This window comes from Cydia strobilella, chromosome 17 (assembly GCF_947568885.1).
Source record: "Cydia strobilella chromosome 17, ilCydStro3.1, whole genome shotgun sequence".
NCBI classification, from domain to species: Eukaryota; Metazoa; Arthropoda; class Insecta; order Lepidoptera; family Tortricidae; genus Cydia; species Cydia strobilella.
The window spans coordinates 494,894-521,180 of NC_086057.1; the positions used below are offsets into that span (position 1 = coordinate 494,894).

The window sequence follows — 26,287 nt, forward strand, 5'->3', positions numbered from 1 at the left end:
CCCCCATGTCACGCAAAATAGGCGCCAGTCGTCGAGTTGCGGAAAATCGCCCGAACTACAATACAATACAATGGGACCTTACAGCATCACGGCTTCGGCGGCTTTGCCGTGAGGCCCATTTCAATGAGGCCCATTTAAAGGCCCTAATTCACTAGCTTTCCTCGGTGTCATGCTTCAAAACTTGTATCACCGAATTAGGCGTGTCACCAAATAATGCGAGTCAACCCTACATATGCCATTGTATGTGTGGGTAGATGAATAAAGATTGACGTCTGGTCTGGCCTAGTGGGTAGTAACCCTGCCTATGAAGCCGATGGTCCCAGGTTTAAGTCCTGGTAAGAGCATTTATTTGTGATGAGCACAGATATTTGTGCCTGAGTCATGGGCCCCAACTGCCCCAACTGCCCCAACTGCCCCTTAATCGGGATAACGCAATGATGTTGTCACATTAGAATTATTATTCAACTGCTATCTGTCATGTAAACATAAATAAATCATGACAAAGGTAATCACGGTCTATATCCCGGTCAATATAAGTCTTGTGAGATTTTATTAGTCAATATAGTCAATATATTCTTTATTCAAATAGGCCTAGCAACAAGCACTTTTAAATTGTCAAGTTTTAAATATTACCTTAATCTAAATATCAGAGCAATTTATTGATACAGTTATAATTACCTTATTCTTAAAAACATTGCATATTATATCGTTAACTACCTAAATACGTTAATTATAAAAAGTGAAGTTAATATTTTTTTAAATTTAACCAGCTAACTATTTAGAACTATAACTCAGTACCTTAACGAGCCACATAAAATTAATACCAATCAGTATTTTAACTTAACTAGCTACATAAACTGAATACCAATAACAATTAAGTCCTATAATCGTATCTTACTGTCAGAGCTGTGGTCATAAAAATGCCTCAATTTTTCCGCTCTCGAGTTCCCATAACCGCTATGTAACGAGCTAGTAAAGGATCTTAATTGGAATGGAAGAGACGTTTACAGACTTCGGAGTAATTGCTATGCATTTTGCTACGTTAAGGTTTTTGTGCTTTGATTTCATTGCACCTTATTGTCGTTTTACCCATTTACCAAAATTCATAGATCCCAAAACGGAAAAGAGTAGTAATTTTTGAAGTCCAGAATGCCTAACTTTTTTTATTACAAGCTTTTATTTAACTTGCAATGCACCTATGTAAGTATGTATGTAACATGTTTGTAAGGGTCAAATCTTACAAGTTAAATTTGACCCACTTCCCGGTTTCCGATGAACCTAAAAATTTTCATACATATGTAAGTCGGGTGACAATGCAATATTATGGTACCATCGAGCTGATCTGATGATGGAGACAGGAGGTGACCATAGGAACTCTGTGATAAAACAACTCAACCTAATTGTGTTTGGGGTTTTTAGAATTGTTTCGGTGAGTATTCGTTGCCTGTGGAAAGAAAAGTACAGTCAGCGATCAAAGCTTGTACTAAAAATGAAATTTTTGCCAAAAACTTATTCATTAACCATATTAAGAAGGAAACAATTTTACAGTATTTTGGGACAAAGTTGTTTTGAAATTTAGGACTTATAAATACAATAGCATTATATTAGTATTTAGGTAGGTTAAACTAAAGCGCTTTTGTAAGGTTGAATATAATTTTACAAAGCTACTTAGTCCCAACCTAGTCCCACAGCAAACGGTGTCAAGTGGAGTCTAATACGTAGAAATGGCATAAAATGTAAACGAGTATCCTTACTTGATTTCACCGGCGCTACCACCCACAACATAAAAATAAATAATACCTAACTATTACATCATAAATAAATAAAAACCCTACGCTTATCATAATATTTAAAACCGTTATAAAAACGCCTTAAGTACATCATTTTGGAAAAAAGCTAATAGCCTATTCTTCAAACTCCTGGATCGTTTTGCCTCCAAGAACGACCACAAGGAAGCTCACCTTCACCACAGAATAAATAATAGTAGTAGGTACAGAAGATTCACTCTCTAACAAAACGCTTTACGAAAAATATGGCCGCTAGGTGGCGCAAGCGCGAACAGGCGTCCGTTCCGTAGCGGTGCGCGGCAACTACTATGGCTAGACACCAAAATTGGTGTAGGCCGCGTGTACTTTTGTAGCTAGCGACGAATCGCGGAGTGAGCCACGCATGCCTTCACGTAAAATCGCATCGAAATCGGTCCATTGGTTTGAGAGTTACGATGCCATAGACAGACATACATCAGCGTCAAACGTATAACACCCCTCTTTTTGCATTGGGGGTTAAAAATCCGTTACATAACATATACTAAATATAAACCAGATTGTAAATTGTCGTTAGAATATAAAATGGCAATTTTCCTTCGCTCGGGGTATTGTTTATTTTCAATTATAAACTTCATTATAGTGGCGAATGGAGCCCTCTTCATTAAGAATAAAAAATACCCATGCATTATGAGCGTAAGATAGTCCGAGAGCCATTGAAATCTTGCTAAGGTTGCGGGAGTTTTTTCCTGGGCATTTTTCTTGGAAATTTTCTTTAAAACTTAGATGTTAGATGCTTTAAGTGAAAAAGAAATGTAGATGTCTAGATTGCCCGAACATCATTTCGTTGCAAGTAAGGTGTTTTGGTATAATAGGGAATATTATGCAAAACTATGCGTAGAGGGCGTCACTAGCACAATCACAGGGTCTACCGCGAAACACGAATATCTAAAGTTCGGCTTATGCCTCTCTGTCACTCTAAATAAAATACATTTAGGTATATTATGTATATAGGTAAATTTGGGCTGATTAAAATTTTCTTATTCTTCTTCTGCCGTGCCTTATCCCTTTATTTGGGGTCGGCCCTCCTCGTTTTACGGCGTCAAGACAATCGGTCTTGGGTTGTCTGCTTGTCTAGTTGAGCTCGTTCTAGATCGTTAGCAACGGTTGTCCACCACGTGGCGCACGGTCGTCCTCTACCTCTTCTTTTATCCGGGATAGCTAGGGCCTTCTTTACAGCGTTGTTCTCGTCCCGTCGCATTACATGGCCGTACCATCGCATACGACTTTCCACCATCTTATCCACGATGGGAGCAACTTTAAAAGAGCCTCGGATATATTCATTCCGCACTCTGTCCAATCTTGTTACTCCGGCTGCCCACCGTAGCATTTTCATTTCAGTCGTGTGCATCTTTTGCCGCTGCTTTTTGACGGCCCAGCACTCGGTACCGTACATCATGGCTGGTCTTACTGCCGTTTTGTAGTGTAACGGGCTGATTAAATTTTATCTTAGATAATTCATTCATCCGTTAAAAAACTCTGCTTCTGATCGCCGCCGCCGCCGGTCTGACAGCAGCTTAAGCCAGGGAGCTTTGTCGACTCATCAGGTTCTAACTAAAATATCATTTTTATTTCGTTATAGTATTCAACGAGAAAACTTAAAGAGGAATATTATGCCCGACATCGGTGCTTATTAATAGGTACTATTTATAATGCTTAGTATTTTTTTTACTTCGTTACGTGTAATGTAACTAGTAACTTGTGTTGTATAACAACACAGCTGGTTAGAAATTGAATTCACAATATTGTATTTTTTTAATTGTCTAATGAAATTATATGATTCTGCATAGAAAAAACGGTTTTGATATTTTTATGTGATAGCAAACGAGCCGCCTGGTAAATGTAACCGTCATATTAAATCACATTTACAATCGGGCTTAACGGGAATTAAATTTAAATGTTATACCTGTAACCGTCGCCCATGGACATAAGCAACACCGGAGGAGCCACTACTCGTATGCGTACCTATATTGTAAAACCGTTTCTTGAAGAACTTCTCTCGTAGTCCACAGGAAAAACCTTAGGAGGTAACTCATTCCACATTTTGCACGTTCTGGAAAGAAACGAGCGACATGCCCGCTTATTCGTGTACCATTTATATAAGAAGTGGGAATGAGCTTTCCTCCTTTGGCGGGCAAATGTTAAATAAGTTGTGTTGTGTTGTGTATTTTTTTTTGTTTTATACTACGTCGGTGGCAATCAAGCATACGGCCCGCCTGATGGTAAGCAGTTACCGTAGCCTATGGACGCCTGCAACACCGGAGATATTACACGCGCGTTGCCTACACCCTAACACTCCTCTCCCTCGTTGAGCTCTGGCAACCTTACTTACCGGCAGGAACACAACACTATGAGTAGGGTCTAGTGTTATTTGGCTGCGGTTTTCGGGTAATGGCACAACCCTGTTAAAAAACGCTTACCTGCAAAATAAAGGCTCATTTAAATTAACTAAAACTTGTAGGACAGATGCCTCGCGCGCCTGCGGGGGCACGCCTCCACGGGCGCGCCGGGAATCCCAACTATGTCACAAAGAGCTAGTGTGTTAGGTTAGACTTTGCTACAAACAGAATTTCATATGGAAACTGTCGTGTATTTACTTTAGTAAAAGAGTGTGTAAACTACATTTTTTAGCTTGTAACAATGGCGATTGTTGTAGCGGAGTGACGTTTACGAACGCACTCCTAAAATTATGTTATCTATGGCTTTCACTTTGACAGCTCTCTTACCTATATCCTAGCTAGACGGACGGATGTGCCGAATTAGAATATATATAAGAAATAATATTAAGAAGCTACTTACTACTAAAATAAATACAAGAACAAGATCATCAAGTGTTTTATTGAAGATACTACAATTGTAAAATTATATTAAACGAGAATTTGAGAATTGATCTCAATTTAATATAATTTTGACATCACTCGAATGCAGTTTTAATGATTTGTATGGGGAGATCTGTTACGAAGTTTAACACATAAAATTGGTTATAAATATAACTTAAATTATTTATGAATATGCTGGGTAGAGACGAAATGCCATAAAAGTTTGATGAACTGTGGATAAACATAATTGGTCGTAAAACTGTAATTTTAAAAGCTAAGTGTAACACGATTCAATCAATTTCATTTTAAATTGTCTTAAAATATTTGGTAAACCATCACCTAGGCATCTAGTTTGCACCATTAGGTTCAATCGAGATGCCAAATCAATTCATGGCGCTGATGCGTTTAGGTCGCGAGATTCACGCTCCGCTTCCATGGTTCGTTGTCAAAACAACATCAACTCATGTCGCAAAATACTGGTTCTCTGTGCCGGTTCTATACGTTAGTAAAAATAGTTCAGTAGCATAAATAAATGCGAGTGCTTTGTCTAATAACATATCATAGCCGTAACAGATTTTGAAATCTAAATATAGCTCAATCCGGGATAATTTCAGGGCCTTGCCTGCCAATACCGTTCGAGTGTGTGCCAATTTAGTGAAACTAATCGGAAGACGCAACTTTAGCGGGCTTGCGGGCTATGTTGTAGCTTGCTTCAATTAAATGGATTTAATGGAATTTGAGGTAGATTTCGCATGTAAGTGGGACGTTGGGTCTTAGTACTTGTGTTTGAGGTATCGGTTCTAAGATTTAGCTATGGATAAGGGTTATGTTACATGAATTGAATTTCCTCTTTAACACATTCGCGGACACGAATGCTATAGCAGTCCCGTTTTGTTTCCTTTGGCATATGACACGTGACGTCAGTAACCGTCCGCGAACGTGGTTATTTAGAAGTAACTATATACTCGTGGACAAATTTAAAGGAACGCAAAAAAAGGTTTAATTACTTTTTGCGTTCCTCTAAATTTGTCTATAAGTGTATTTACTAAAATTGTAGCTTTCGAGAGCTACCGCGTTTAATTTCGTCGCTAGGTCTTTCAAAATGTCAAATGCATAGAAGTTTTGGGGGTTTCAAGCTTTTTTATCGGGAATTTTCACTCCTTATTCGTAATTGTGTTTTATGTTCTATTCTATTCTAATTGGTCGTTCAACCTTGCCCAGCGCTAATCGCCGGGTTGCCACTACGCCATGAACGCCAGGACAGTAACGCCCAGCTACACACCGATCCAAGTGCCGCCTCCACACGCCAACGACCAACGTTATTTAAGCCCCAACAAGCCACTGTACATTTTGTAGCCTAGGCCTTATTGCTCACCTCTGCCCTAGATACCTAATGCTACAAGTGACGCACTCCCGCGGCGTATCGCGATCCCCAAGTCTTTGCGCGAGAAAGCTGCCTCCCTCAACCGCTTTCCGAGCGACTTGTGGAGGCCGCGTGCACCCTTGCCCCATGGACCGAGTGTCTCGACACCAAAAGCTACGAATTCGTAGTTGGTGCCGAGACAGCTATATTCATTCGCTTTAAAGCGTTCTTTGTGATCAGATCATTTTGAATACGTTTGGAAGTTGCTGACTGTCAAAATGCTCCTCTACATCTGTCGCTCGAAGTGTTCCAATTAGGCCCTGGCGCTACTTTAACAATCCTCGAAGCCAATTTGTCATGTTCACCATTAACCTGCATGTCGGTGACGCGGCTGTGTTTGAAGCGCAATTAATTTCGGTTATTAATGAAATGTGAGTAAACACGGTTGCGTCTCTTTTGGTGCTGGTGTTGAGGTTCATTGTCGCCTAATTTCATGGTATATGGCGCTGGTTGTCTGTAGCCCCGTATAATAAATATCAAATATCATTTTCGCGGTAGATACCGCAGCCGCTCGGCCACCCGAGTCACGGCTGTATGGGTCAAATATTCTAAGGTATATTATCCCTAACAGCATTTATACGTCATTATGACGTCAGCGACGTCATCATCACGCCATAATTACGTCATTATTAGGTCATTATGACGTCGCTGACGTCACTTTGCTACATGGGATGCAATCTCTTAAAGGCTTACGGCGCTTTTGTCCTACTACAATTATTTTTTAAATATTTGCATTTTATCCGCCCCTATCTGCTCCGATCTAAGATCCTCTACGACCATTTTAACTTGAAAACCCGCAAAATTGTGTCAAACCCTTAGGTAAGCCCTTTTAAAATATTATAAGGAGCTCTCCAGTGGCTCATTTAAGACGAAAGTGGGGGACCCGCGCGAAATCGCCTTTTCACACAAACATTGTCCTCTTTTACTGTCTATCCAGAATTAATATTATTGAAAATATTTTGACACTATCCGTTTTATATCAAGCATAGCTATGGTTATTATTATAAAAGTTAGGAGCATTTTAAAATGTGTATGAAATCTATTTTTCACTCCTAATTTTTACAAGAATATAAAAAATTCAAAAAAGTCAAACATAGGGGCATAGCTATGGTTAATTATACATCAAATTATGTAATAATCCAGAGGAAACTGGGGACAACGTTTGTATGGAGAAGCGGCCGTCCCTTTTCCTCTTAAGTCTCGGGGATCAAGCCAAGAGTCCTTCTTAAATCCGATATTATACGTATATGGAGCGCAAATCTTTTTTTTTTTAATACTACGTCGGTGGCAAACAAGCATACGGCCCGCCTGATGTTAAGCAGTCTCCGTAGCCTATGTACGCCTGCAACTCCAGAGGAGTTACATGCGCGTTGCCGGCCCTAACACTCCTCTCCCTCGAGCTCTGGCAACCTTACTCACCGGCAGGAACACAACACTATTAGTAGGCTGCAAATCTGCAAGGCTGTAAATCTGCAAGGCTGTAAATCTGCTAAATGCTGATAATATATAATAATAAGAGTACGTTTTGGAGGCAAAGCTCGAAGATCAGCGAAAAGTATTAGTTTTATAGGCCTGCTAATGCAAAATTGTAGTTTTTATTGAAATTTTACACATTTTAATCAAGGGCAAATGTCATGGGTCAAGGAGAAAACACGGAAACTAGATTATATTTGGAAGGGCAGATTTCAACCTAAACCTTACTCCTAGGAGTAGTCGTGCCTGTTTTCCGTGAAGCTCATAGCGCGAACACGGTGGTTAATAAGTTAAAGCCGTTAAAGCATGTTAAAGTTGGTTATTTTCTGTTGTATATCATTATCCTGCATACAATTTAGCAATTTACAATTTTGCAGTTTACAAAATATTTATTTTTTATTTAGCTATATAATTTTTTATAGTATATGAATAAGTATATTTTTAAAATGTAATCAAAAAGTAAAACTACCTTCAAATCAAAAATTAATACCTAAAAAACTACTAAAACGAGAGATTTCCAAATTATCATCTGTATAATTTTTATTTGATAAATACCAACCAATTAGCAAATAAATCAATGATTTAATGTATATAATAGTTATATTAATAATTATATTATTTTGATGAAACTAAGCAAATATTTTTTTTAAGTTACACTGTTGTGTTGTGTTCTTAGTTATAGTATGTATATACCTAATAGTTATAGTAGTAGTATAGTTATAGTAGTAATATAGTTAAGAATATCGAAAGTGAGAGTTCTTTTCGTATACGCATGAAAACGCTGCTATTATCTCGCACACTGTATAGCGTTAAAGAATACCTCACAAATGACTACTCCAAATTTGACGTCGATTTAAAGAAAAAATAGTGTAAGTAGGTAAATATAATTTGTCCTTAGTTTAAGTTCAAATAAATTGTAATGTACATATGTACTTATATAATTATGAATATTATGATGTTTGACGATAATTATTTAAAATACGTATAAGTTTGTGATACAAATTTGTATTGTGTTTTTATAATGAATAAACAAATTCTATTCTATTCTATTCTATTCTATACTAATTATTTTTTAATGTTAATAACATGTCTAGGGAGGCCTATGTCCAGCAGTGGACGTCTATCGGGTGACATGATGATGATGATGATGATGATGATGAATAACATGTCTACACTATCGCATTGGGGAACTGTAAATATAACTGTTAGATTTATTAAATAAAATAAAAATACTAGCAGTAAAAAAACATTGAAGTAGTTATACGCCTATACTTTACATTATCGCCCTTAATGTCGAAGGCACTCAGTCTAAAATTTCGTGACTATCAAAGGCAGCGCACCGTCCAGATTACACGAATTAGCGAGGCTACTGTAACACGATAAAAAACAATTTTCATATTGCACTTTACGTGCAAAGGTACGGACGGAGTGCTTTGGGCCTGTTTTATACTAAAAATATTACTGTTTAACTTAAAACTAAATATCCAGATTTTTGGAGATCTGTTTTTGGTGGTGGTTCGTTATATTTATTTGCGTAAGTATTTAATTCGTCGCTGCGCGTACAAAAGTCGCTATGTGATTTTTAACGATTTTTCGGTTTTAATGCCATTTTGAACCTTATTTCTATACGCATATGCTCCAAAAACAGCGTGGCGCTTATTTCAATATTTAAGGATTTATCAAATGTAGGTATGTGACGCCCATACAATGAATGCTCTTCCTATAATCGCTAACTGGAATAAATCACATAACTACATTAGCTTATTTGAACAGCAATTACAGACGTGTGCTAGCTATGTGATGCTTGACACATAGCGATATTTTCTACAAGTTTATTTAAAAATGATTAGATGCGCTTGCTCCCGATATGTAGTTTCTCGCACATAGCGATATTTTTATACTAGTTGCAGTCGATGTTATGTTTCTAGACTGTGCGTCTTACTATACATAGCGGGATTTTCTTATAACAATCGAGTCTACCGTATATTAAACTATTATCTACCCTCAAGTTTTATACAGGTCCCTACTCAACATGATTATTTCATGTGAAGCGCTAGTGGCCTAGCTGTAAGAGCATGCGACTTTCAATCCGGAGGTCGCGGGTTCAAACCCACGCTCGTACCAATGAGTTTTTCGGAACTTATGTACGAAATATCATTTGATATTTACCAGTCGCTTTTCGGTGAAGGAAAACATAGTGAGGAAACCGGACTAATCCCAAATAAGGCCTAGTTTCCCCTCTGGGTTGGAAGGTCAGATGGCAGTCGCTTTCGTGAAAACTAGGGATTAGTTCTGTTGTCAAGCAGACCCCAGGGTCCCATGAAACCGTGGCAAAATGTCTGGATAATGCGAGGAAGAAGAGTTGACCTTAATATTTTTTGCCTATATTTTCAAAATCCCGACTTTTAATTGATTGCAGGTTTATTTCGGAAATTATTTAAAACTCAACTTTTTGAAATTCCTTAATAATCTTTTTTTTTTGTTGACAAAGGCCCTCCGGCTTTGGGAGGCATTTGGATATGTGGGACTCCCTCCTGCAACCATCCTCTCCTAGTAAGAGGAGAAAAGGAGATATACCCACTAAAAGCCACCCGCTCACCCTTCTGGCCGTTTTCAAGGAGGTGCGGGATGCCTGAGATTCTACTCCTTCCAGCGGCCCTGGCTTATCTTACTCCGGAGTACTCACACCGCTGGAAAGGAGAGTCATTGACGCTTGACCCACTGCCAATCGTGTAGCGCCGTGTAGTGCGGACCCCCACAGCCCGCTGGCCCTGCTAGGGGTTTAGGCAGACAGTAAATTGTGCCCATCTTCTTCACTGCCGTCTGCGCCGGTTCGGGTGCGCGTCTTCAGCTCCTACTCTCACGCTCCGTTTCCGCGGCCTCCTTCCTTGAAATGACGGTGTAGCAGAAGAAGGCAACTGCATTCCATTTCCTTTCGCTGCCCAACATAGTCATTAATACGTTGCGCAGCGAAACGTTCCCTAATCCAAGAGCCGCCGTCATGGTGCGACACTCTACGGCCCAACGATTGCATTCTTGACTGCAGTGTGCCTCTATGGTATGAGATCCATAGCGAAAGTCCTCCAGGTCGTCCTTCTAGCTTTGCTGCATCCGTTCGTGCCCTTGTTGACGCGTCCTCGGCAGTTCTTCGGGTGCAGGGAATTCATTTAGGGCCCTGCACCTGACCCTCTCCCTGTGCGCATCGGCGAGTACCAGAGCCTCTAATTATCACCCATTTTTTGACAACTTGAATCATGAAAACAACCTAACTTCACTATGATTACTTAATTAATAAAGCAATGCGGGAGAAAACCAATGACAGTCCATTATAAGACTGTCATCTAATATTTGACTGTTGAATAAGTATATAAGGGGAAGTTTGAAAGTAGCACCGGTAACGGAGAAGATGAGGAGTAGTATATAGGTTCGCGCCGTGGTATGGGCATGTAATGAGGAAAGATGAATGTCACATAGGCAAAACAATGTTAGGGATGAATGCTGATGGACGGAGAGCGGATGGTAGACCCAAAAAACGATGGATGGATTGTGTGAAAGAGGATATGAGAAAGAAAGGAGTGAGTGCTGAGGTGACCAAAGATAGAGGAGAATGGAAGAGAAAAACTTGTTGTGCCGACCCCACATAACGTGGGATAAGGGCAGGAAGAAGAGAGTCCTTAAAGAGATGAGACTTTTTGCATTTCAAGATTTTAAAGGCAACATTTTGATTACAAAACTAGAAAAAATAGTTTTTTATCGTTTTTCTCCTTGCTTCGTATATATGTATATTAATTGATTACTTATTGGGCTGGCAAATAATTATCAAACCAATTTAAATGAGTTACCTAGGTAAACATATTTAGTTCAAAGATATTGACTGAAACAAATTGATCATAAAGTAATAGTTATAATAAAAAAGTACGTAGATTATTAATTCACGATTAAAATTCAATTATATTGACTTACATAGCATTTTTTTCTGTTTTATTGAACGCTCACATCATATTATTAAATAGCCATGTGACGATAAAGAACAAAAAATGTATAGGGTCCTTAACAATTAAATCTAACCATCTAATGGTAAGACACTTAGAGGTTATTTATGACCCAAACAAAACTCGCTATGTGACATATTTATGAAAAAGTTTTTTTTTTATATTATTAAAACTGGAATATTTTTTCATGTAATTCCTTAATGTATGTTAAAGTGCAAATACTTTTGTCACAAAAATATTGATTCATTTATGTCCAATAATTATCGAAATAAACAGTTTTTTGTGTCTCCTGTAAAGTAGGTTAAAAACACATGGCGACTTTTGTACGCGCAGCGACATTTTCGCACGCGGTGGGATAATTAATTAAAAAAATACGGAAATAAGTGTAGTGGGTTAGCACGTTATTATTTCGCGGATTATTATTTGACGACGTTATTATTTGACGACCGGTCTGGCCTAGTGGGTAGTGACCCTGCCTGTGAAGCCGATGGTCCTGGGTTCGAATCCCGGTAAGGGCATTTATTTGTGTGATGAACACAAATATTTGTTCCTGCGTCATGGATGTTTTCTATGTATTTAAGTATTTGTATAGGTATTATATATATCGTTGTCTGAGTACCAACAACACAAGCCTTCTTGAGCTTACCGTGGGACTTAGCCAATTTGTGTAAGAATGTCCCTATAATATTTATATTATTTATATTTATTTATTAGCAAAGTAATATATTTGTTCTAGGGCTTGTTTCACAATGTCCAGGTAAAGTCCTGAATAAGCTACTTGCCACTTATCTGACGAATAAAGTCATCTTTGGCGTTTCACAATTTTCAAATAAGCGTAACTGGTAGATAAATACCTTTACAACTGAAGGTAGTTTTATCTGTTAATTTTGTTAATTAGCTATCAAATACTTTACTTGGACATTGTGAAACAGGCCCTTATTTTCGACGTGCTTTGGGTCTGTTTTGTACAAAAAAATAATACAGCGAGACTTACCAAGTCAATCAGTTGCGACAGCCGCAAGCCGAGTTTCACCAAAACAGTATTATTGTTCTTATCAACAGGTCGGATCAACCTGTTATAATTACTAAGCAAATCATCGTAAAGTCTCTTAGCATCCGGATTGGCCCACACGACAAAAACAAAAGAAAACACTACGAAAACTATACTGAATCGCGTTGAAAACATTTTGACTTGCAATTTGAGGTTATGTTTCAAAATCGATAGCACTGACGAAACGCTGTTCCTTTTTCAAAATCATACGCGTTTAAAGCGTGTTATAAAGTATCTTTTAAAGTCTGAGAATGGTTTAAAAAGCGATTTTTATAGTATATTTGACAGGTAGAACCGAGAGCGCTCAGTCTGTGGCGCCATTGCGGCCAAAACGTCAAATCGCTACTGCGCAGACTCGCTCTCTGTTTATTACATTGACCAATGAAAAACTCCAGTTGTAGCTACATTCGACAAGTGACGAATAAAATCTGGTTAATGTTTACCTACTGTATTAAACTTAGTTTATCATTCAAACATACCATCTTATTTTGTAATTTTTTTGCGTAATATTTTTTTTTAGTTTAAAGGGTTGAGTATGGTTATGTTCAGCCGAAATATGCATGTTTTCGCCTCCGAATACATTATTTACGTGTAAGTAACCGATCGATGCGCAGTACGCACGCGCGTTACCCATTCATGGTTGTCGCCGCATCGCAATAATAGATGGCGTTGGCGGTAGGCAATTAATTTCTGTTGATAAATTTACGAAGGGATCTCACGAGGGCGAGAATGCAAGGCTTATCTCCCGGTACTTAGCGGGTTGAAACTTATCTTGTACGATCTCATGCTATTAAAGGAGCAGTATTTGTATGTCATACACGTTACAGGCCTATGATGATAATTTGTATATTATATTTTGTAGTAGCGAGTTGGAGACGAGCTGTTAAGAGACACGCGAACCTAGCCACCGCCATACTGAAATAATGAGAAATTTGTTATGAACATTCAAGTAACATTAATCGATGTCTAGTATCAAAAAAGAAAAAAAAACAATAGTTTATTAATATAGTGAATCTTATGATTTAAACAAGGTTAAGTAAACTTATTCTAGTTCAACACTGCTTGTTGGTGCAAGATATAAATTGCCCGTGACACCTGCACTAGGCTATGTCTGTCTCGCAGGATGGCACTTTCCGTAGTTTGCCAGTTCTTAAGGTTCCGTACCTAAAGGGTAAAAACGGGACCCCTATTACTAAGACTCCGCTGTCCGTCTGTCTGTCTGTCTGTCACCAGGCTGTATCTCATGAACCGTGATAGCTAGACAGTTGAAATTTTCACAGATGATGTATTTCTGTTGCCGCTACAACAACAAATACTAAAAAGTACGGAACCCTCGGTGGGCGAGTCCGACTCGCACTTGGCCGGTTTTTGTTTTATTGCTTAGGCGCTAAAGAATACACTGAAGAATACACTACTATCAGCTAAAATACCAAAATGCATGTGTATGTACTAGGTATGTACTAGTTTTCGTTGCTTGAAATTATTTATAACAATTTTTAGCGATGAAAAGTGTTTTAAAAGTTGATGCCAAGTTTCATATAATTTTTATTTTATTTTATTTTGGTACATGGAAAACCAACAGCTCTATACATATCAAAATAATACTAATAATATTCGATTGTATGGGAGAGATTCTCTGCGATGGGTTCGTAAGACTCAGATTTAGCTATAATTACTCCTAAAATTAGTCTTTGTTTTAGTTTTAGTCTTAAGTTTAGTTCGTTCTGGTGTTTGTTTTTTCTGTAACTTTCGTTATAAATATATTTAAAAAAGGCGGTTATTAATATTTTGTTTGTCTTAATTTTCTGTTTAATAATGTTTGTATTTTTATGTCAATGTAAATTTTATTTGTGTGTCGTTGGCGTACGTGTCGCCATTATTTTTTAGATTAAGCCAGGTCCCCACAGAAAACCAGCGCTACGGTTTGCCGCGGCACTATGCTGAGTGGGGATCCTTTTTGGCGTCCAAATGTTTTTTTGTCTGCATGCTTTTCTTTTTTTTTATGTACTATGTTGTGGCGTCAAATAAATGTATTTTCTTTCTTCTTTCTTTCTTCTTCTAATTAAAATATAATCCGTTAACATGAAGTAATAAACACTTAAACTTTCACATTTATAATATAAGGGATAACCAAGAAATCCGTAAGATTTAGGTATTGCCAGATTTCATAAAATACATGATCAAACGAACTTCAAAGTGAAGTTCGATCAGTATTATATGAGTAAGCTTCATTCGAAGATATAAAAACCAGGTAGTCCTTTAACCTACTAGGCAACTCATCGCATGTTTAAAGTAGGTAGCAAAAACTTTAACCCAAACAGGTCTATCCCTACTTTTCACCTAGTCTTGATGGGGCGCGCGGCTTGCCGCCATTGCTCATTATTTTTAGAGACTTTACTTTCTAAAGCAAAACTTTCTTTCCGGGTATAGGGGAGGGAGGGTAGTTATATCTTCGAATGAAGCTTACTCATATAATACTGATCGAACTTCACTTTGAAGTTCGTTTGATCATGTATTATATTTCTCAAGCTTCATTCTTCAGATATAAAAACCAGGTAGATGTTAAGAGTTGAAAGTTTTGCTGCATTCTTTCCCATTATCAATATTATCATAGCATATTTATTTCTGAAAACATATTTGTAGGAATAATTATCTACCATGTACATATGTGTATGTTATACACAAGTTTACTGTTCCAATTGAGTTATAAGGCATTGTTAAGAAGCACGGGAAAGTTTAGCAATGCAGGTTCAAAAAGGTATACATATATTAGGTATAGCCAGGTTGTATATATATATATATATATATATATATATATATATATATATATATATATATACTTTTACGTATTAGGATATTTAAACAAAATCTAATTTGTTCTTCATAAAACCTAATTGACTAAGATTCCATACAATTTGTGGTCAACTTTGCATTAAGTTTAATTCGAGCTAAAAAAGTTTAATACGAGTAAACTCATAAGACATATGTCCTTTTGTGAAATGTATTAAAATTCACTAGCAGTGCTTGTCCGCGATACGGAATTTTTGAAGGCTCAGAACAGTACACTATTGATGACAAGATTCAGGCTCGTCTAAGTGTAATTATCTACGAAGATAAGACGTAATTTAGGCTAACGATACAACCCAGCGTTACCTCCATACAGGGTGGGATACGCTGTGGCTGTGATGTCTTTCCCCGCGTCTTGACGCTTATGACGCGTAGGCCGTGTGATGTCTGTCTCACGACGACTCATCCTGTTTACGATGATCTCTAAGCAGACGACGACAATGAGAAAATTCAGTTATTAGGCGTGTGCACGCGCAAATCGGCTTACAGCAGCTCCTGATCAACGAATAGTGACACGGCGTGCAATGGACAAAGACTCACGCGGCCTAGCTTCGACTTCGTTCCGAGAGCTTCAACTTAACAAAAAACATGTATTTGCTCGAAACATGTCTAACGTCGTTTTTAAGTCCTTTGATTTACCCAAGAAGAATTATATTTTGATTTTTATTAAATTAAAAAATCCACCACGTTCCTGAAATCTAAAAAATATATGAACGTGCATAAATTATGCTTTCTGTTCAGTTATTAAGCATAAAGCATGTCATATGTGTGGCATCACCAAAGGTATTCTAAACAAAAATAATTTATAAGACTAGCAGTCTACTCAGCTTTCGAAGTAATCTTTCAAATAAGATTGTAATTTACTCAAACTCAAATGTTTATTATTGCGCTCATATTACATATAATGAATGGGCCAAGGTCCATTAATGGTAACAGAATATTTATTTATCATTTAATTATATATACGTACCTAATGTACATATATTCGAGCTATTAAAATGCATAATAATATCCAGTTAAACCTGAGTAGGTAAAATCAGCGTTTAACAAACATCATTAGGAATTAATTTAGTATACATTTATAAATGGCTGCATGTGACGAGTACCTTTAAATAGAATATATAAATGATATGAACCTTTTTTATTTTATATAAATTACTATTATTGACCGCAAGGCGCGATTGACCATATTTTCACAAATATTGGTGTAGCGGCTTCTATTCTCGCAGCGCGAACGGGACAGCACAGCAATCAACCACGCAATCAATGAAATGAAATGAATATCAATCAACAGAAATTCAGATATTAAGCATCAAATCTAAAAACTTATGCCCGTCATTCAAGTATTCGCTCTGCAAGGAACGAAAGACTGTGCGACGTAATGTTGTATATTTATAAAATGTAAACATTAAAGCCGGAATAATAAAAAAAAATTGCCTTTGCTGTATTGCTACTATGGTTGTATTGAGAGTTCAGAAAACAAATATTATATGAAGTGGATTCATCTTAATATTTTAATCCATGACTTATGTCATGAATGTGCTATATTAATGACATAGCGGTATTGCAAGTGGTGGGTCCCCACCAACTACAGTTACTAAACTTATAATATCAAGGTACATATATTTTAACTTGGCAAAAACGTATTGCATGGTACCATCGTATTGATGATGGCTGAAAGAGTATCGCGACCGACACATGAGAGTTGAACCATAGGTGCATTCGTCATTTATTGATTTTTTACGGTTTCTATTAGCTTCTTAATTATGTATTTATATTTTTATGTGCATAATCTGAGGGTGATTCTTTAAAAGATAATCGGAAGGTAATCGTTTTGTAGTTTTGATACAGGTTAATAGGTATTTACCTAGTTACCCATTATTTACGACCATAAAAATAAATATTAAATATCTGTGAGAGATGCGAACCAATATATTCGTGTGTGTATTTAGCCAAATTGTACCGAAACCGCTTTATCATTAACTCAGTTAGATGGTACTCTAATGGTCACTTTGTCAGGCTTCGGCATGAACTTGTATTTATGAAGAAATAAGCGTGAAACGTGTTTTCGTTTGTTTCTTAGCTTCAGTTGTAAGTTTAGTTTTTTGCATGCCAGATGCTGGTGAAATATGTGTTACTTATGTATAATATTGTCTGACCACCTTTTGTACCATATTTCATGCAAAATAAAGTTATTTTCTTTCTTTCTTTCTTTCATATTCAGTACTCACAAATTGTTTCATTGGGTTTATTAGATAGATAATGATGAATAAACCCATTTTCCTGTAATTCAATTCAGTTAGGTGTCTTTGTTACAATTGGATGATTCAAATTATTTAATTATTCAATATCACTTAAAAAAGTAAAATCATATTTTTAAACAGACACCAGGTACTTAGATACTGACATCGCCTATGCCTTTAAGCGATCACGGTATTATAAATATATTTATATTTTTATGTATCCCATAACAATATTGGCGTACGTATCCCGATAATTTGTATGGTTATATGCATATATAAACATTCAAAAATGGTCACCAAAATATATGCATTGTGCAGGGTATTACCACTTAGTTTATTCCATTTCATTTGTGGTAAAAGAGATTTTATCCAGCTTAAGTTTAGGAATTTCGCTCAGATTCACATCACGTGACGTGATTTAGGTACACCTATTTAGCAATTCCCACTTATAGAGACAAGTTATACTTATGTGGGTAATATAAAACCAATATAGGTACTATTGTATTGTTTCAATTATAAATTTACGAGGTAGTCTCGTGTTTATTCAAATTCAACCTCTGGGCGGATAAAAGACCGTACTATGGGTTAGGTTCTGTCACATATAATTGGATATTAAAAATCCAAATATATTTTATATGTAAGGATTTATTTTAAAAGGCAATGTAGTCTTGTGCCGAACATTTCCGCAGCTAGACCGACGTGTCTCTTGACACGCACAAATCAAAACTGAACCGCGGAGCGCTGGTGAATAAATTTAAAAGACATATTTTTTATTCGAGGGTAGACTTCGAATGTTTTTCAAAATAAAACCCGTAAGGTTCTAGATTACATAAATAGGCCTACATGAATAAAGTATATTTGAACTTGAACTTAAAAGATAATTCTTTATTGCACATAGAAAAACTTGAACTCGGTGTTTTAAAATGTGCGTGGTTTTGATCGAGAACCGCTATAGATTTATTAAATTGTGTTATGCATTGCTATCGTGTTGACTCACGGCCAACCCCAAGCAAGTTCTATCTTCGTGACGGCTCTAGGCCGCCCCCCAGGTTTATAGTTACCAGTCGTGGACTCACGGCCCGCGCGGTACTAAGTAAATGCAAGGTATTTGATCACAAAGTGTAAGTTTTTTACAAAAATAGTTAAAATAGTTACACTTAAGTAAGTATCTGATTTTTCTTCAGGATCTGAAGAATCTATTATCACTCGGCAATTTTGCTTGAGTTTCTTCTGTTGGGCCATCTAAAACCACATAAAGAGAAAGCCTCCCTCGTCTCTTTAACACAACACAATATGATTATTTAGGGCCCTTTGTTTCGTTGCGCGCTGTCCGATCTTAATTAAACCTTTGGTTTGTTCACGACCAACCCCCGGGCGCAATCGGTGTTCGAAGTACGAACAAACTTTCCATCGTGTTGGTTCACGACCAACCCCCAAGAAATTTTTTTTTTTCCTTCGTGTTGATTCACGACCAACCCCCAGGATGATTTATTCCTTCGTGTTGATTCACGACCAACCCCCAGGATGATTTATTCCTTCGTGTTAGTTCTCGACTAACCTCCAGGATGATGAACAATTTTAATAACAAATATATTTTATATTGCACAACGAATACGAAACGAATAATCCCACAGCTTACATCTCGTATTCTCGTATAAATCGTATAATGACTGCACTAAGTGCACTACGTATAGGCATTTTAAACGACTTCGAAATAAAATTATGATTTTACGTGCGTTCGTTGCCTCGCAAGAATAAAGAATGAGCAATGGCGGCAAGCCGCGCGCCCCATCAAGACTAGGTGAAAAGTAGGGATAGACCTGTTTGGGTTAAAGTTTTTGCTACCTACTTTAAACATGCGATGAGTTGCCTAGTAGGTTAAAGGACTACCTGGTTTTTATATCTGAAGAATGAAGCTTGAGAAATATAATTTATAGTAACAGTATAATCCCAAAGCGTAAAACTTGAGACATTGTGCAGCTAAATCGAAGGACCAAAAAGGTTGAGCAGTAATGCGTTCATAAAAGCGGTCCCGAGCAAGAGTGAAAAACTTTTCGCATCTTTCAAATTTGGAAATGTCGAGTTCTTTTGTTTTGAGCGTTCGAATCTAACTGACAACCGTTTAATGGGACCATAGAGTAACTTATACTAGAGCGGTACTGTCATAGTAAATTTTGTAACCCCAGTAAATTCACTGCCATCTGTCGACACACTTTAAAACTAAAAATGAAGATTTATAAAAATACGATAGAATGTATTTAAATATAGATAATGGATTTTTTTTATTTGCATTAATTATTTTTATGATTTTGACCCATGTTCTTTCACTGATATGCGTTAAAATTGTTAAATAACAAACGAAACCGTCAACGCCATCTATTCGACTGTAGGCCTAAACTAGTAGCGCCCTCTGAACGAGAATCAAATTTTCTTGATTTTCGAGGCACGTTTTTTCCTTAGACTGTATCTATCTATTACGGAGTTATATCTATCTTTGATGGGACGGACGGCATGAGGTAGTTAGTTTCATAAAGTTTTTTGTTCGAAATAGGGAATATTACGCGAAACTATGCGCAGGTGGCGCCACTACCACAATCTGAGGGTCTATCGCGAAACAATAAAATCCAAATTTCGTTATCTAACATCTCTGTCACTCTTGCATATTCGAGCGATAAACAGGCCGATAGCGAAATTTAGGATTTGTGTTTCCCGGTAGGTCATAAATGTCATATTTTATTATCTCTGAAAACTTGTCAAAAAACTGTTAAAGGTACAGTATGTATAAGTTACTCTATGGTTTACTAAAAAGGCTAGTGCTGTACTCTGGTGGCAGAACATTGCAGTAATATCCCCTATTTAATTCTATTTTTAGGTTCCCTATCGTGTTGCAGAAAGTTATTATACATATTTTTATATCGCATAATGTTACTTGGCAGAAATGTCGTTTGGCAGGATACTGCTTTTCGCATAATATTACTTTGCAGAATTTCTTTTTGCAAAATATAAACCCTAACTTAACTAACTTAATGTTCATTTGGCAGAATTTTTTAAGTTAGAGTTAAGTTAGGGTTTATATTTTGCAAAAAGAAATTCTGCAAAGTAATAATGTGAAATGACTATTATGGCAAGTATATATTTATGCGAAAGTATCATTGACTAAAAGTTTTCTGCGATACGTGTTATGCGAAGTGTTTTTCTGACAAATAATATTCTGCCAGATGAGGGTTTAAAGAAGTTAGGAATGGGGATGTTTAGTTTGTAACGTCAAGAGACAATGTTCTTTTAGATAAAGCTGATAAAGTATACTAATTCCGGTCTCTCTGTAATGATAAATATGAAAAAGTATACAATATAAAATAAATAAATAATTATTACGATAAAATGTTACTGAAATCTACCTAGCCCCACACAGTAAGCTTATTAAGGCTTATGTTGTAGGTATTAGACAATTATATATTTATTTACCCCGCAGCCTCACTTATCCGAATTGACTTCATCATCATCATCATCATTATGTCAGCCGATAGACGTCCACTGCTGGACATAGGCCTCCCCCAAGGCTCGCCACTCCGACCGATCCTGTGCCGCTCGCAACCACCGAATTCCCGCGACCTTCACCAGGTCGTCGCTCCATCTCGTTGGAGGCCTACCGGCAGTTCGTCTTCCGGTACGCGGACGCCACTCCAGAATTGACTTATTACTATTAAAATATTGCTGTCAGACATTCAATTGAGTAATAGAGTGCTGATTGGGTGGACGACATTCGGAAGACTGCGGGTCACTTCTGGATGAGATTGGCTCAGGACCGGGATGTGGCATACTCGAGGAGAGGCCTATGCTCAGCAGTGGGCTATAGAAGGCTGATATATTACGATGATGATGATGATGAATAGAGTGCTATAAGTAGAGTTGAAAGTAATTTTATAGGTAGAGCACGATATTTAAAACAAATATACTTTATACAAAATATCAACTCGGACCAACTTGAAGACGCTTAAATTTCAAAGTTTTCACAAAGGTTAAATAATGTTTAATTCAGTGTTTTGTGCTGTTCGGTTTTACTATTATAACTATTATAAGTGTTGTTGTTTTCTTTACTATTCAGGTGGCCGTTGCAAACTACCACTACACTTTGGAAAGTGTAGGTACCTAAGTATTGCCATGTTTTGTTAAGAGTCACACAAACCCACCTGTCGCGAATATCGCGAATGGGCTAATAGCTGCCAACGTCATGGACTAGATGGCGCTCGTAGTCACGTTTAAGTTAAAAAACCGCTTCTAGGAAAACTCGCTCCCACACAATCAAAGTTACGCTCTTATTTTAAAACAACATGCTTCAATAACGTGAAACTAATGAAATAAAACTATGAAAACGGATTATATCGCGTTTGTGTGTGTGTGTGTTTTTGTTTTTTTTTTATGGATTGGTACTTTGTAAGTAATATATTGTATTTAAAATGTATTAAACAACAATTATATCGCGTATATTGAATTTATAATACATCCCGACGTTTTTTCGATGTCACCCGTTGACCACGAACGCTGTAAAGGGTTCGAAACGTCGGGATGTATTATAAATTCAATATACGCGATATAATCCGTTTTCATAGTTTTATTTCATGAGTAACTATCGCGGTAACCGAAGACAATAAATACAACGTGAAACTTATGAAATAAAACTATGGAAACGGATATCGCGTATATTGAATATATGTCACCCGTTGACCACGAACGCTGTAGGGTTTGAAACGTCGGGATGTATTATAAATTCAATATATGCGATATAATCCGTTTTCATAATAAATAAAAAAAACTGTTTATTTAAAAAAAAGCACATATAATATTAAACTTAACTACTAATCTTAAATTAAAAAGATTTTTTTGAGTTAAGGAGTCTTATCTTATATTCAATATTTATACATATATTTTTTTCTAGGTACACAGATCATATATTAAATTAAGCGATTTCGGTAGACTGGCCTCTTATTTTAATTAAGTATTTTTTAATAATATTTCTGGCTTGTTTACTCGTTAGTCCTTCTATAAGTGTTAATAATTCCTCTGAAAATCTATTCAAGGTACTCGGTAAGATCTTCCACACTCTTTGCCCGTATACATTGTTTTGTTTTTTCAACTTCAAATGTCGGAAGGTTCGCTAAGTTACGTAATCGCGCGGGTGTTTTTTTCCTTAATTCTGTTATATGATTATAGTAACTATACGCGGATTATAATATTTCATGAGTAACTATACGCGGTAACCGAAGAACCGAATATAACGTGAAACTTGACATTCAAGGGCATAAATACCTTCAGGGTGCAGTCAGTTTAGTGTTTTGATCGAAATTAATTGGTTGATAATTAAGAATAAGAATTCTGAGCACACTTTATCGTATTCGAATTTAATGAACACAATCTGGAAAGTTTCCTTTGTTCTGAACCGGCAGGTAATTTCGCTGTTTAAATAACATTTCTAAGCATTCGGGTAATTCTTCAAATCTTAAACAACAAGTTTAATTGCTTTCCAGAAATTCAAGATGTTATACTGATGTTTCTTTTTGTGAGAATAATTCAGTTTTGTGCTTAGATTCTTTCAATGTTTCAAATTTAAAAGAAATTACCTGTCTTGCCTAAAGATTTCATTAAATTGGAACAGCAGATAGGTACATACATAGGTATTAATTTTTTTGTTCTTACAATTTCCCTTTTATTTTTGTTTTAGGGTTCTGTAGCCAAAATGGCAAAAACGGAACAATTATAGTTTCGTCGTGTCCGTTTGTCTATCCATCCGTAGTCCAAGTAATGTTGTATTTATAAAATAATTATGTGTGATCCTATTAAATAGAAATAATGTGTTGAGATGTGATATACTTCTATTTTATCAATAAAAGTTTGATTGATTAATTGATTGATTGGTACAAAAAGAAAATAAAGCGAGTAGATGTTATCTTTATGTCAAATTTCAATCAATCTTTAAGTAGTATGGCTCCATTGATACTGTCGATGATTTCGCCAACGTCAAAGCGGGATCCACGTGGGATCGAATTAATATTTCTTGATTTTCTTCAGCCAGTGTACGGTAAATAAAATGATGGGCCTCTAGGGCTCTAGCCATACACGGTTAGAGGTAGAAATACCAAATGCTCTTAGAGCACGACGTTGTTCGGTAGTTATTGTTGTTGTCTCGTAAAACCGATAGCTGGATTTTACGAGAAGCACGTGGACTACCGGCCGTTGACTCCAAAATGGTGGTTAAACACGCTTTGAGATTAATTCTCCATTCACTGCATACTACCAAATTAGATTACTGTATAATAAAGCTATCGATATTACACTTTAAACAATATTAATGAGCAAAAAACAAAGGAATTAATCACGAGGCTACTATCAAGATGGCGTTCGAACCGGAAGTCCATGTCAAATTTCATGTTATATTTCAGAAAGTCCGCAAGGTTCCTGTGACCCTTAAGTGCCCAGATTTTGCTAAGAACCAAGCAGCAAGTTTCTAAAAGTTAATAAAATAAAAATTGAGAGTCGGACTCGCGCATCGAAGGTTCCGCACATTACCCATGTAAATGGTTTGATTCCCGGTCCTCTAAGGAAAAGATAAATGTACTTAAATTTGCGTTTGGACAACTGTTATCCCCATGCATCGACATAGGAGGCAGGAGGCCGGCAGGAGCTTAGCTCAGAGGATGCATTAACACTAGTTAATCACACTTACATCACAAAGGCTGTGACTTCAGGCAAACTATGCGTTCCTAGAATTAATAACTACTACGGGGATAGAACCCTTAGGAAAAGAATACCATATTTGCTTAATAGTTTGCCCGAAGCCATAAGATGTGAAAATAAGAAGTCTAAATTTAAATCTATGTTAAAAATACACTACCTCAATATTTTGTAGTAATTGCACTACTATAAAATTAAGTTAAGTACATATGTAAGTAGAGACTGATGACCCCACAGTCAAACTCATTATTGAGTTTTGCGGGGCTATGATTATTGTATGAATACTCTGTATTTTATTAAATAAATAAATAAATAAATAGGTCGCACTTAGTTTACCACCTGCAAATTATAATAAGAAAAGTATTTATTTTGTGATGTAATTACAAATGTATGATTTTCGGGCTTCATCCTTTATTTCTATTACATGGCATTGCTTCTTTATTTCATGATTCTAGGTGAACGGGAAGTCCCCTAAAGGTTTTGATTCCCTTGCGAGCGTAAAATATGCGCCATAAACGGGGCTTAAACGGCTTTATCTTTCTTAGATTGCGTTGACTTACAAGTTTCAGTGTTTCACTGCTCTAAGGGGATATAATTTCACAATCTTAGCTATAGACGCTATCAGCAAAGACAATACTATATTACTTATATTAATTTAACGAAGTGATCCCATAAGTGTACCGTTTGTCAAAACAAAGTTTTGCACGGAACACTAAAAGTGTATGTTATAAAGGTAATTTCCCGAATTCCTTGATTAAAGCCCTTTCGTCTAATGTATTATTATTGGATGACAGTCGATATAAAGTACCCACCCAAAATATCGGGTACACCTTTATGTAATTAGGTGGGTGATTCATCTCAATTTGATCGCTTTCTGCAATTATTACCGAGCGGCCCCTGGTGGGTTGGGGACCGTATTAAGCACTCTATTGCCAAGACTGTATTGATTCAGACGCGATATTGGATAAGTTTAGAGTAACTAAAAAGTAGTTATTATTCATATTCATATTTATCTTATACCTAACGACCAATTACCTTTAAACGAACAATTCTTGTATATATCTACATATCAACTTATACCTATATATTTATATATTTCGGGGATCTCGGAAACGGCTCTAAGGATTATGACGAAATTTGCTATATGGGGGTTTTCGAGGGCGAAAAATCGATCTAGTCTAGTCTAATATGTATTAAATCACATTTAGAAACGGGTCTATCGCGAATTTATTTTGTTACCTTTATTTACCGACGTTTCGACACAGGTTTCAATGGTCGTGGTCGCGGCTAACTGACGTCCCAGCAAAATGTCAAAACAGAGATTTGTGTGATTACCCCACGAAAAGTGCATTTAAAGTTTGAGGTAGACATCACATTTTCAAACCACCCACTACACATAAAAGCCGCGAAACCGCGAAAGTTTTAAATGTTATAGTCTAATATGTCTAGGAAAACGCGCATTTTTGAGTTTTTATATATTTTCCAAGCAAAGCTCGGTCTCCCAGATATTATTTATTTATTTGTATTTATCATACATTGTCAGTGTTACAATTAGGTACATAAGTACCTAATAGGAGTAGGAGGTAGGAGGCGGATCAGACTATTACGCATCCACCGTATTATAATACTATTATTATCGAATCCGGCCTCCGCCACTTGGATGGTGTGGTCACTTTTTCTTTGACATATAATTATTTCAGTTCATAAAGTCTAATTTAAGTCGGTCAAAATTTACTAACGATTTCTAACCCTTATTTCAACGCCATAAGGTCTATTCTAAGAGGCACAGAGAAAGACTTGAAGCCTTTGAAATGTGGTGCTGGCGGCGGATGGAGAAGATTAGTTGGACCGAGAGAAAATCTAACGAGGAAGTTCTTAACCTTGTTC

General features: G+C 36.7%; 2 protein-coding genes and 1 long non-coding RNA gene across 5 annotated transcripts in view; 2 read left to right on the forward strand and 1 right to left on the reverse strand.

The window, feature by feature from the left end:
• Window positions 1-12,922, reverse strand: part of LOC134748811 (acetylcholine receptor subunit alpha-like 2) — a 69,334-nt gene extending 56,412 nt beyond the window's left edge. The window contains exon 1 of the mRNA XM_063683615.1: window positions 12,525-12,922. Coding sequence (XP_063539685.1) covers window positions 12,525-12,716 — 192 coding nt within the window. The 5' untranslated portion in view covers window positions 12,717-12,922. The remainder of the gene's footprint in view (window positions 1-12,524) is intronic.
• The window catches only part of LOC134748840 (uncharacterized), a 707,412-nt gene that overhangs the window by 163,824 nt on the left and 517,301 nt on the right, over window positions 1-26,287 (forward strand). The window lies entirely within an intron of this gene.
• The window catches only part of LOC134748822 (uncharacterized), a 207,472-nt gene that overhangs the window by 81,918 nt on the left and 99,267 nt on the right, over window positions 1-26,287 (forward strand). The window lies entirely within an intron of this gene.